Here is a 13,219-nt window from a genome sequence, read left to right as displayed (position 1 = left end):
TGAAACCTCTTTCCCTCTGTGAATTTAGGTCTTAATTATTCGGCAGCTACTTGTTCTGTTATTACAGTTTCTCAGTTCACACGCGGTAATGATGAGTTACTAAACAAATTATGTTGAGGTATTTTTCTTTCTTTGTTGTTTAGTCGGTAAGTCATGTCTGATTCTCTTGCGAGCCCATGGACTTGTAGACCGCCAGGCTCCTCTGTCCACGGGATTCTCCAGGCAAGAATACTGGAGTGGGCTGCCACTCCCTTCTCCAGGGGATCTTCATGACCCAGGGATCAAACCCACGTCTCCTGCACTGCAGGCAGATGCTTTGCTGCTGTACCTCCTGGAACACTTAGAGTATTCATTATTCCAAGAGTAGCTGATGTGCAACACAAACACCAGTGGCAAAAAGTCCCAAGACTTAAATATTGTGTCTGAGCCTAGGAGGGTTCCTTGTTTAATAAACAACCCTCCAGGATTAGCTGGTGTTCCAGTCTGTAAGAGCAGAGAAGACAGGCGGCTCTGCCGAGATTGAGGCTCTCAGGTTTCCTGACGGCCGCCCCCTGCACTCACCTAGAGACTCGGGGGGCTGCGGTAGCTCAGGAGACGCCTCAGGCTCCCCAGGGCCTCAGGCAGCCCCTCACCGGTGAGGGCACTGCAGGCCCGCAGCTCCCAGCAGAGCCCCGGGAACCTCTGCAGGCCTAGCCTGTCTCGGATCTCGGGCAATGGCAGGGCGTGGGGTGCCTCCTGCTTGTTGGCCAGCACCAGGAGGGGGACGCCGTCCAGGTGGGGGTCCTCCAAGACCTCCGTGAGCTCAGCCACTGCCTCGGGCAAGCGGGCGTCGTCTGTGCTGTCCAGCACAAACACGAGGACGGCCGTGCCCTCCAGGTAGTCCTTCCAGCTGGCCCTGAGCGGGCTCTGGCCCCCGACGTCCCAGATGGTGAGGCATGCCTGCCCGGGGGCCTCGAGGGGCTCCACGTTGAAACCCACGGTGGGCAGGGTCTCCACCAGCTGGTGGCCCTTCAGTTTGTACAGGAGCGTGGTCTTGCCGGCCGAGTCCAGGCCCATCATCACCACCTGGGCTTCCGCCGTGTGACTTCGAGAACTCACAGACCCCATGGGGGCCACTGCCAGACCCTAGGGGAGAAAGGCCAGGTGCACTCGTCGGGAGGAAGACAAATCCGTGTGGGCCATGGGAGAAGGGCTTCTACACCCAAGGTAATGTCCACAGTGTCAGCTTTCAAACCCAGGTCTGGGCTTTGAAAGGGCAGGGAAGAAGGGCTGTGTGAGTCAGCATCAGCTGACCTATCTCTGGGGGTCGGGGCGGGGGGGAAGGGTGCCTGCTGCAGAGAAGAGACCAGGGTCTCCCCGTAAAGACATGGAATGTCAGCTCCCATTCCTTGGTAGTTAAGGCAAGGAGGCACAACCCACTTCTGCTAGACAAACCTGGTTGAATAGAAGTGACTGAAGGATGTCTTCGATTCTTGGTGGTCCGTGGCTTCGAGCCTCTGGTGTCCACCTGGAAGCCTAAACCCCAAGGCGAAGTTATTTCAGGGTCAGTGCACTGAGAGAAGTGGGCAGGGGGTTGGTGGTGACTTCTGCAGCCTTTGGAACCACCCCGCCCCTGTCCCACCCAGGACCAGGCTGCCACCCCTTTAACCATGCCTATTTATAAATCCTGCTGATTGCAGGCAAAGGAACTAGTCAGAGCAAAGTGGTTTCCTCCAGTGGCTTACCGACATAAATCACCTCCAGAACATCACACACGTTTTTGAAGAATCTCAAGTGTTAAGACCAAGACCTGTCCCCACCTTAAGTCCCCGGAAACCTTGGCTGGAACAGGGGAAGGGACATCTCAGGCCCAGGAATAGATTTAAGCTGCCCCGTGGAGGAAAATGAGACGCCCTCTGTTCAATCCTCAGGCCAGGGGAAGAAGCGTAAAAATGACAATTACCTCAGAGTTACTAGGGGGCGGCCGAGGCTGCCCCTCTGTGTGGTCCTCCCAGGGCAGCGGCTTTCAGTCCTGAGAATCTAGTAAAGTGTGAGAGGATGGGGCCGGTTCCCCTTTTCCTGCTTCCTTCTCGTGCGGGTCGGGGGCGGGGCCGGCTCTGAGCCCCTCCCCCGGCGCCGCCGGGGCTCCGGGAGCATGACACCCTGGGTGCCGCCAGGATGTCCTCTGCCCTTCCGCTCTGCCCTTGGAGCCTCGGCGCAGCTCCTGGGTCTCTGCAGCTCAGACTCCGTAGGCAGGAGGGCGGGCGCCTGGCTCGGAACCGGGTCGTGTTCAGCTGCTTCTCTCCTGCTCTTCCTCTCAGGATCTCAGATCCCCTCCAAACAGAAAGCTGAGAACTGGACCTTTTCTTTCAGCTCATGCCTCTCTGTGTTTCTGGTGCCTGGAGATTCTTTCGTTTTCTTGGAACCATATGTGCTTAAGAACTGCCTAAGTAGGATTAAAACAGTCTTAAAAATTAGGTCTAAAGTGTTGAAAGTAAACCAATATATAACCAATATATATAATATAATATATAATATAATATATATTTAATATATATTAAATATATATAATATAAAATTATATATAATTATTAAAATATAATATATATAATTATATAATTATTAAAATATAATATATAATTATATATTATAATATATTATATTTATTAATATATATTATTTATATATTAATATATTAAATATATAATATAAAATTATATTATATATAATTATATATAATTATTAAAATATAATATATAATATATTATAATATATATTAAATATATATAATGTAAAATTATATATATAATTATTATAGATATATAATTTTATGGTTTACCTTATATGTGAAAGTGTAATTTAATATATATATTTAAATATATATAATATAAATTATATATATAATATATATAATATAATATATAATATATAATATAATATATAATAATATATAATATATAATGTAATAATATAATATATAATATATAATATAATATATAATATAATAATATACTATATAATATATAATATAATATATAATATATATTAAATATATATTTAATATATATTAAAAATATATAATATAATATAATATATATTTAATATATATTTAAATATATAATATAAAATTATATATATAATTATATATAATTATTATAGATATATAATTTTATGGTTTACCTTATATGTGAAAGTGTAAAAGTGTTTAGTCACTTAGCTGTGTCTGACTCTTTGCAACCCCATGGACTGTAGCCCACCAGGCTCCTCTGTTCATGGAATTCTCCAGGCAAGGATCCTGGAGTGGGTTTCCATTCCCTTCTCCAGGTTTAACCCAGGGGTTAAACCCAAGTCTCCTGCATTGGGGGCAGATTCTTTACTATCTGGGCCACCATATATGTATGCATATATATATATAAATGAGTTTGAGCAAGCTCCAGGAGTTGATGACGGACAGGGAAGCCTGGTGTGCTGCAGTCCACAGGGTCGCAAAGAGTCAGACATGACTCAGTGACTGAACTACTACTATTATGTTAAAATTAGAAGTTTAAATTTTTATTTAAAAATTATAAAGCTGTGTTAATGTAGTTAAAATTAAGGACGATTAAGCAGCTTTCTTAATTTTTTTTTTCTGAACAGTGTCACTATATTTTTCCCAGTAGAAATGATGGCCCTGAAAAATAGAATTTTAAAAACATTGGCCAGTCAGAAGCCCTTGCTTCTGTAGCAGATCCTGATTTGGATCTGGAGCGTCAGTGGTTTGGCTCTCATAATGGGTGACAACTCCGCTTTCCGGCACATTCTTTCATTAAAATGTCAGGAACCAAGCTGGAGGTTGTGATTCTCTCATCTTACCAATGAAGAAACAGGCTCAGATGAGATAAATAATTCGCTCATCATCTTGCTGAGGTTTATAATTCATCTCTTTCTCTTTTATCACATCGTGTTACTCACCAAGGAAGTGCTTTGTAAATGGCAAGCATCTTATTGTGATGACTGATACCATCAGGCTGCTATATTTAATAGAAGGAAGCAACTGGGAAAAATCAGAAACCTAGGCAGCACTGTGTTGTTGAGGTTACTGTTGTTTTGTTCTTTTGTGAGTCTAGTTGTGGCTCCCGTGGTCTTGCATGGGCTGTGTGTGTATGGTAAGGGGTACCACACCTTCGTTTTATCAGGAAGGAAATACTCCCCCAAAGCCTCCCAATCAGTTCGAATATCTCATTGTCCGAGAGAATGAAATGACTTGGTTTGGCCAGGCAGGGTTCACCTCTGAACATACTGTCTCTGTTTCTCAATAGCTGAATAAAGTTGCACTATTCTAAGCAAGAAGGAAGTGAGAATAGTGTTTGGTGACCAGCAGCGTCTACTGTATTTCCCCAGCATTCCATGGTAGAAGGTTGTCTTCTTACAGCACATGCTTTCTTCCAAGATTGTCCTTAACGAGAATTAACAGTATGCGTGTGTGTGTGGCCAGGGGCGGGGGGATGTCCCCAGTGTTCATACTTGGTTGCTTAGGTAGCTCGGTTGTCAAATCCAAAGATAAGACATCAGAGGAAGTGCTGCAGTAATTCTTGCTTGCTGTCTAGCAAATGAGAGAGAGCAGAAGAGTGAGCCTGGAATCGTGGGGCAACATCATATAGTAGGAAGAAGGCAGATTGACGAACTAGAGATCTGAATTCAAGGCCCAGATCTGCTGCTTCTTATCTGTGTTGCCTTGGGTCAGTTATTTAATCTTTCTGAACCCCAGTTTTCTAATCTGTAAAGCAAAAAGGTAGGATAGGTCATCTCTAAATTTCATTCTGCTCTAATATTCTATAAATATGATGTGATTTTTTAAACTTTTTATTTTACTTTGGCATGTAGGTGGTTAACAATGTTGTGATGGTTTCAGGTGGACAGCAAAGGAACTCAGCCATATATATACATGTATCCATTCTCCCCCACGTTCCTCTCCCATCGCCACATAACAGGTTCAATGCAACACTTTATTGAGCAGTTATGAGCAGTGCTCTGTATAGTCTATCAGGTTTTGTTGTTTGTTCTTTTTTTTTTTTGGCTTTACTGCTCAGCATATGGAATCTTGGTTTCCTGACCAGGGATCAAATCCGGGCCCTTGGGAGTGAAAGCATCCTAACCACTGGACCGCCAAAGAATTCCCCAATTAAAAAAAGTAAATCTTTAAAAATGCACCTGCATGCTTTATGAATGGGAGAGGTCAACGTTACTCATGCTTATGGAGACTAGGATATCACGTAATAGAATTAGATACAGAGTATAATATTGTAGATTCTTTAAATGTCTGTATTTAGCATTACAAATAGTACTTTGAGTTATCACTTTGGCTGACTTGTGTTTTACATTTACAGCACAGCTCATCTTCCAGACCTTTTCCATGTTTCTAGTTTCCATTTTACTGAACACACCATCTCTCCACCGTGGTGGAGCTGGGGGAAATTTTTGTGCCTGTCTCGCTTTGCTCTCTCTCACTAGCTCTGAACAGAAATAGTATCTTGGCAGTGGATCTCTGTCACTTAAAAAACACACAGGAAAAGGAAATAGCAGCGGGCGATCTGCTTTTTGAAACTGTGAGAAAGATCCGAAGAATGTTAGCTTCGCACTCAAGCTCCTTCAGCTTCTGCTTTTACAATATTTGCAGGAAGTTTCCTGACACTTAAGGGGGAAAAGATAGAGTGGCCAGAGGCTGCCTTGTGAAAAGACACAGGAAGGCTAATACGGAGGCCAAGAGAGACGCATGTGGTGAGCTTCAGCCTTGGTCCAAACAGGAACTGATGACAGGGAGGTTTTGCTACTTTTCTTCTAAGGTTGTTTTAATATGCAAAGTAGGTCGTTGGCAGCAGCTGCTATTCAATAGCAGCTGCTATTTCCTGAACTGGAGAGTGTATTCTTAGTTGGCAGGAAAAAAAATCACTTGATTAGGAAGGAGTGTGGAAGGTCACTTCTCAGAAACTCCAATCAGCACTTGAGGCTTCTCCATTTCCCAGATGACTTCCTGTCACTCTGGGCAGCAAGCAGCAAAGTGTTTTTCGATTTTCTTCTTTTTATTAAAAAGCATTACATAAGTGATGATGGATATATTCTTCTGTATGAGAGTCAAACAATATAAACGCCTACAAGGTGTAGTTCCCAAGTTCAACCCCCTAATCACTACTCCCCTTCTCGGAGATCATTAGAATCCACAGTTCAATGTACAGTTTTACAGTTATCGTTCTGTGATACGCTTATGTATTTTGGAGCACACGTCTATTTTATTATTCATTTTTGTTTGGTTGGGTCCTTTTTTAAAAGTAATTGTGATGTCTGCAACTTGCTTATTTCATCTAACAGTGTGTCTGTGATTTCTCCTTGTTGGTACATGCACCTAATTACCTACTAATTAGTCCATATACCTAGTTGTCTACCTAATTATCTTGCTATTATTTTAAATAAGAATTTATTAAATAATGAGAAGGCTGTAAGAAGGATAATACTAAAATGCAGGAGAAATTATGTGACTCTGAGATTTGCTTGTCAAAGGAGAAGAAGTGGCTTGGAATATAAATATAACAAGATTGGCCATAAATTGAAAATTGTGAAGTGAGGTAGATCAGGGGTATACGGTATTAGTCTTTGCATTTTGCATACATTTGAACTTTTCCATAGTAAAATATTTTAAAAAAGTAGAAGAGGTATAAATTATATATAAAATTATATAAGAGATATAAACCCTCTGATTCTGCCATAGCTCAGAAGCTTCTGGGACCTTGTCACGTCTCACAGTTTTTTTCTGCAAGAATTTGAAAGTTGCCCTCTCTGGAAGCCTCTGTTACCTGGGCAGATGCAAATTGCCCTTGCTTTACCCTCATTGTGCTTTGCATGTACAACCCTGAACACACAAAGCATAGTCACTCATATACTCACACCTCAAAGGAAACATCTTCCTAAACTGAAGTTTTTTAAAAAAGAGTTATCACTGATTAAGCCCCTCGCCTGTATCATACATGATATCTACATTAGTTTATGAAACAAGCACAGATCTCACTAAGAAGGAATATAGATGAGGGCTTCCAGGGAAAGATGAGCTATGGAGTTTCTGAACCTGACTTTAGCTCCCTTGGGAGTTTTGTAAGAGCCCCTTCTGGGGCAGCTGGTGGGCACAGCCCTTCTTGGGAAGCATACGGCTCACTGTGGTTGGGGTAGCTGGCAGGCCCTAAGTGTGGGCCAGTCTGGTTATCTGTGGTCACTAGGAATGGACGGCTCTGTAGTTTTAGTTCTCAGGAGCTGGCGAATCAGAATACCTCTTGGGGTGTGTCCTCAGGGAGTGTCAGCTGATCCTGGCTGCGGGGCATAGAGAGAAGAGGGGAGAGACTTCATCAGCACGCATCCAAGGCCTAGCAGGTACAGACGTGAGTCTGAGCCAGGGTGGCCTGGGAGCATTTTCCTCCAGGTAAAGAGAGTGTGATGGCTGCAGAGAGCTTGATGGGAACAGCCCTCACCGAGCCTCTAAGTAACGCTACCTCGGTTGAAACTGGCCACTCTCCACTTGGTCCGCACATCCTCTGGGAGACCCCCTTGACCTCACTCCTGTGTCGATCCTCTGCTTTGGATTCTAGGTTTTCCCCTTTCTTGGGTCACTCTGTTGTCTTGATGGAGCACGTTTTCTTGGATGTGTGGGAGGTACCATTTTATGAGACCTTGAATCTCTGAAACTATCTTTGTTTTACTCTAGCAACTGATTTGACAGTGTGTCGATGGATATGAAAGTCTAGGATGGAATTATTTCCTCTCGGGACTTTGTTTTTTGGGAGGTTGTTGTTGTTGTTTTGGCCACATTGTATGGCACGTGAAATCTTAGTTCCCTGACCAGGGATCAAACCTGTGCCCCTTGCATCGGAAGCACAGAGTCTTAACCACTGGACCACCAGGGAAGTCCCCCTCTTAGAACTTTGAAGGCATTGCTTCTTTGTGTTCTGGCATCCACTGTCACTGTTGAGAATCCGAAACCAGACTGACTCTTGATCCATTAAGTGTGACATTGATCCATTAAGTGTGACCTTGATCCATTAAGTGTGACTTTTTTTCTCTCTGGAGATTCATAAAATCTTCTCTTTGTTCCAGGAATTCTAAGATTTCATAATCATGTGTCTTGATATGAGTCTCTTTTCATCCATTACACTGGAAACTTAGCAGGTCCGTCACTCCGCTACCTACTCCTAGAAGTGAGTTACTCTCAGTTCTGGGACATGTCGATTCTCCTCTCCAATTTTTATGTCTTTTGCTGGAAATCTTATTATTTAGTTGTTGAGCTCTGACTTATTCTCTAATTAAAAAAAATATTTCCTTTTCTACACCTTTGCTCTTTTCTTGGCCACACCACGTGGCATTGGGAATCTTAGTTCCCTGACCAGGGATGGAACCTGTGCTCCCTGAAGGGGAAGCTCGGAGTCTTAACCACTGAACCACCTTTCCACTCTACTTCCTGGAAGATTTCTTCAACATTATCTTTTAACCCTTCTGTTATATTTTCTGGTTTCATCTATGATTTTTTAAAGCATTTTTAAGGGCTCATTTTTGTTCTCTGAATTTTTGAAAATAGCATGCTTATTTTGCATCATCTCTCTGAGTTTCCATGGAACCAAGCAGAATGACAACAGGAGACCCTGAATCAGAAGACAAATGTGGTAACAAGCAGAGGGGGCATGTTCTTATTTTTTGAGTTGGGGTCTGATTCCTTCAAGGGAGCATGCAGTCTGTTTCCTAGCAGGGAGCCTGCTTCTATCTGGATCCTATTTGCCACTTTGGAGCAGAATGCTGTCTTGTCAGTGTGCACAATAATTACATGGGGACCAAGTGAAGGAGCACAGAACACTCACCAACGTAGCCCATATGGTGGGCTATTAGAAAAGTCTCAATAATTATAAAAGAATTGGGGATTTCCCTGGTGGTCCAGTGGTTAGGACTTTGCACTTTCACTGCCAAGGGCCTGGATTCAATCCCTGCTCTGGGAACTAAGATCCCACAAGTTGTGGCTTGCAGCCAAGAAAAAGATGATAAAAGAATTGAAATCACACTGAGTATACTCCTTAGTGTGACCACAGGGCAAATAAGGTAGCATTCCAGGTGGCTTAGTGGTAAAGAATCCACCAGCCATCGTTCAGTCCCTGGGTCGGGAAGATCCCCTGGAGAAGGAAATGGTAACCCACCCCGGTATTCTTGCCTGGGAAACCCCATGGACAGAGGAGCCTGTTGGGGCTACAGTCCATGGGTTCACAGAAGAGTTGGACACAACATAGTGATTGAACAACAATAAGAAAGTAATGGGCCGATACGTAGAAAAGCGCCAACCCCCCTACATTTTTGGAAATTAAACAACACACTTCTGGGACTTCCCTGGTAGTGCAGTGGATAGCAATCAGCCTGCCAGTGCAGGAGACGCGAGTCTGATCCCAGAACCAGGAAGTTCCCACATGCTGAGGAGTAACGAAGCCCCAGTGCCGCCACTTCTGGGCCTGTGCTTGTGAGCCTGCAAGCTGCAACTACAGAAGGCCATGAGCCCCAGAGCCTGTGCTCAGCAACAAGAGAAGCCACAGAAGTGAGAAGCCCATGTACGACAACAAAGAGGAGCCCCTTCTTGCTGCAACTCGAGAAAAGCACATGCAGCAAGGAAGCCAAAAATAAATAAATGAATATTTTAATGGAAAATAAATAAATAACATACTTCTAAAAAACCCATGGAGCACCTAAGAAATTGCAAAGGAAATTAGAAAATATTTTGAGCCGAATGAAATATAATATATCAGGATTTGTGGGTTACAGCAAAAGCCTTGGAAAAATGCTTTTATTAGAAAAGAAAGAAAGATGTACAAATCACTGATCTGAGTGCCAGTCTTGAGAGAAAAAAATAAAAGCAATTCAGTTCAGTTCAGTTCAGTTCAGTTGCTCAGTCGTGTCCGACTCTTTGTGACCCCATGAATTGCAGCACGCCAGGCCTCCCTGTACATCACCATCTTCCGGAGTTCACCCAGACTCATGTCCATCGAGTCGGTGATGCCATCCAGCCTTCTCATCCTCTGTTGTCCCCTTCTCCTCCTGCCCCCAATCCTTCCCAGCATCAGAGTCTTTTCCAATGAGTCAACTCTTCGCATGAGGTGGCCAAAGTACTGGAGTTTCAGCTTTGGTATCATTCCTTCCAAAGAAATCCCAGAGCTGATCTCCTTCAGAAAGGACTGGTTGGATCTCCTTGCAGTCCAAGGGACTCTCAAGAGTCTTCTCCAACACCACAGTTCAAAAGCATCAATTCTTCGGTGCTCAGCCTTCTTCACAGTCCAACTCTCACATCCATACATGACCACAGGAAAAACCATAGCCTTGACTAAACGGACCTTGGTTGGCAAAGTAATGTCTCTGCTTTTGAATATGCTATCTAGGTTGGTCATAACTTTTCTTCCAAGGAGTAAGTGTCTTTTAATTTCATGGCTGCACTCACCATCTGCAGTGATTTTGGAGCCCCCCCCCAAAAAAAGTCTGACACTGTTTCCACTGTTTCCCCATCTGTTTCCCATGAAGTGATGGGACCAGATGCCATGATCTTCGTTTTCTGAATGTTGAGCTTTAAACCAACTTTTTCACTCTCCTCTTTCACTTTCATCAAGAGGCTTTTTAGCTCCTCTTCACTTTCTGCCATAAGCGTGGTGTCACCTGCATATCTGAGGTTATTGATATTTCTTCCGGCAATCTTAATTCCAGCTTGTGTTTCTTCCAGTCCAGCATTTCTCATAATGTACTCTGCATAGAAGTTAAATAAGCAGGGTGACAATATACAGCCTTGACGTACTCCTTTTACTATTTGGAACCAGTCTGTTGTTCCATGACCAGTTCTAACTGTTGCTTCCTGACCTGCATATAGGTTTCTCAAGAGGCAGGTCAGGTGATCTGGTATTCCCATCTCTTTCAGGATTTTCCACAGTTTATTGTGATTCACACAGTCAAAGGCTTTGGCATAGTCAATAAAGCAGAAATAGATGTTTTTCTGGAACTCTCTTGCTTTTTCGATGATCCAGCAGATGTTGGCAATTTGATCTCTGGTTCCTCTGCCTTTTCTAAAACCAACTTGGACATCTGGAAGTTCACGGTTCATGTATTGCTGAAGCCTGGCTTGGAGAATTTTGAGCAGTACTTTACTAGCGTGTGAGATGAGTGCAATTGTGTGGTAGTTTGAACATTCTTTGGCATGGCCTTTCTTTGGGATTGGAATGAAAACTGACCTTTTCCAGTCCTGTGGCCACTGCCTAGTTTTCCAAATTTGCTGGCATATTCAGTGCGGCACTTTGACAGCATCATCTTCCAGGATTTGAAATAGCTCCACTGAAATTCCATCACCTCCACTAGCTTTGTTTGTAGTGATGCTTTCTAAGGCCACTTGACTTCACATTCTAGGATGTCTGGCTCTAGGTGAGTGATCACACCATCGTGATTATCTTGGTTGTAAAGATCTTTTTTGTACAGTTCTTCCATGTATTCTTGCCACCTCTTCTTAATATCTTCTGCTTCTGTTAGGTCCATACCATTTCTGTCCTTTATCGAGCCCATCTTTGCATGAAATGTTCTCTTGGTATCTAATTTTCTTGAAGAGATGTCTAGTCTTTCCCATTCTATTGTTTTCCTCTATTTCTTTGCATTGATCGCTGAGGAAGGCTTTCTTATCTCTTCTTGCTATTCTTTGGAACTCTGCATTCAGATGCTTATATCTTTCCTTTTCTCGTTTGCTTTTCGCTTCTCTTCTTTTCACAGCTATTTGTAAGCAAGCTAAAGACAAAATAAGTAGGAGGAATAATAAAATAAGAATGGAAATCAATTAAATGGAAAAAAACAGAAAATTGAGAAAGTTGAAAAGATTTATAAAGTCAATAAATTGCTGATAAGACTGATGAAGAAAAAACAAAATTATGAGGAATGAAAAAAGAGACGTCACTGTCGATTTTAGACATTAAGGGGACTGATGAGAATTTTTTTAAATTTATTTTTAATTGAAGGATAATTGCTTTACAATGTTGTGTTGGTTTCTGCCATACATCAACATGAATCGGCCATTGGTATGCATGTCCCTTCCCTCTTGAAGCTCCCTCCCACCCCATCCCACACCTCTAGGTTGTTACAGAGCCCTGGTTTGAGTTCCCTGAGTCATAGAGCAAATTCCCACTGGCTGTCTACTTACACGTGGTACTGTATGTTTCCATGCTTCTTTCTCCGCTCGTCTCACTCTCTCCTTCCCTCCGTGTCCACAAGTCTGTTTTCTGTGTCTGCATCTCCATTGCTGCCCTGCAAATGGGTTCATCAGTACCGTCTTTCTAGATTCCATAGATCCGTGTTAATATACAATATTTGTCTTTCTCTTCTGACTTACTTCACCCTGTATAATAAGCTCTTGGTGCATCCACCTCATTAGAACTGACTCAAATGCTCTGATGAGAATATTATGGACACCCTTATGCCAATAAAATCAACAACTTAGATGAGTTGAATAAATACTATTTAATGAATAAGCTCTCTTTTTTTCCTGGCTAACTTAAGTATCACCTCTGTCGTATTCTAATTCATATATTGACATGGAAGCATGGGTTTGAATGTTTCTGCCTTCTGTATTCCATTCCATCATTTGATTTCTTCCAAGAGCCAGAGTTCCAGGGAACAAGTAGGCAGCTGTACCACCCTTTCTAACCCAGCCTGAGAAGTCACACTAGGTCACTTCTGCTTTTTATTGGTTACAAGCAAATCATAAGCCCCCCCAGTTTCCAAGCGAGGATACACAAACTCCATCTGTCCATAGGAGAGGTACAAAAAAATGTGTGGCTATTTTTTTTTTAATCCATGCTATCTTTAGAGGCAATACATCTAATGTTTTCATTCAGTATAATATTTTCTGTCAGTTTTGCACAAATATCCTTTTAGTAGAAAATGGAGGACCTCTCAGATTAGATTATGGTCAAATGTATACATAAAAATGGTTATCATTTGTTTTTCTCATAGAGAAGTTAGCATAATTCACAGAGAATAGGTTTTTTTAACCATCTTATTTATTTATTCATTTTTGGCTGTGCTGGGTCTTCCTCTAGTTGGGGCACGTGGGGGCTACTCGCCAACTCTGGTGCTCAGGCTTCTCGTCTCGGTGGCTAGCACATGTTCTAGGTACACAGGCTTCTAGGTCCACTGAGCTCGTGAGCTCAGTGGTTGGTGCTCCCTGGCT

The 13,219-nt window shown here is 42.7% G+C and overlaps 1 protein-coding gene across 1 annotated transcript; it reads right to left on the bottom strand.

Moving 5' to 3' along the window:
• Window positions 1-561: 561 nt before the first annotated feature.
• Window positions 562-2,053, bottom strand: ARL11 (ARF like GTPase 11). Its single transcript, XM_068984734.1, has 3 exons — window positions 1,943-2,053; window positions 1,435-1,515; window positions 562-1,125 (listed from the first exon to the last, which is right to left on the bottom strand). The coding sequence occupies exon 3, from the start codon at window positions 1,105-1,107 to the stop codon at window positions 562-564; it is 546 nt and encodes a 181-aa protein (XP_068840835.1). The 5' UTR covers window positions 1,108-1,125; window positions 1,435-1,515; window positions 1,943-2,053.
• Window positions 2,054-13,219: the final 11,166 nt, after the last annotated feature.

This window comes from Capricornis sumatraensis, chromosome 12, assembly GCF_032405125.1.
Source record: "Capricornis sumatraensis isolate serow.1 chromosome 12, serow.2, whole genome shotgun sequence".
Classification (NCBI taxonomy): domain Eukaryota; kingdom Metazoa; phylum Chordata; class Mammalia; order Artiodactyla; family Bovidae; genus Capricornis; species Capricornis sumatraensis.
The sequence above is the reverse complement of the archived record's forward strand: the minus strand, read 5'-3'. Positions and strand labels throughout refer to the sequence as shown.

Coding starts and splice junctions, on each gene's coding strand:
- ARL11 (XM_068984734.1), bottom strand. CDS start 1,107: ATGGGGTCTGTGAGTTCTCGAAGTCACACGGCGGAAGCCCAGGTGGTG.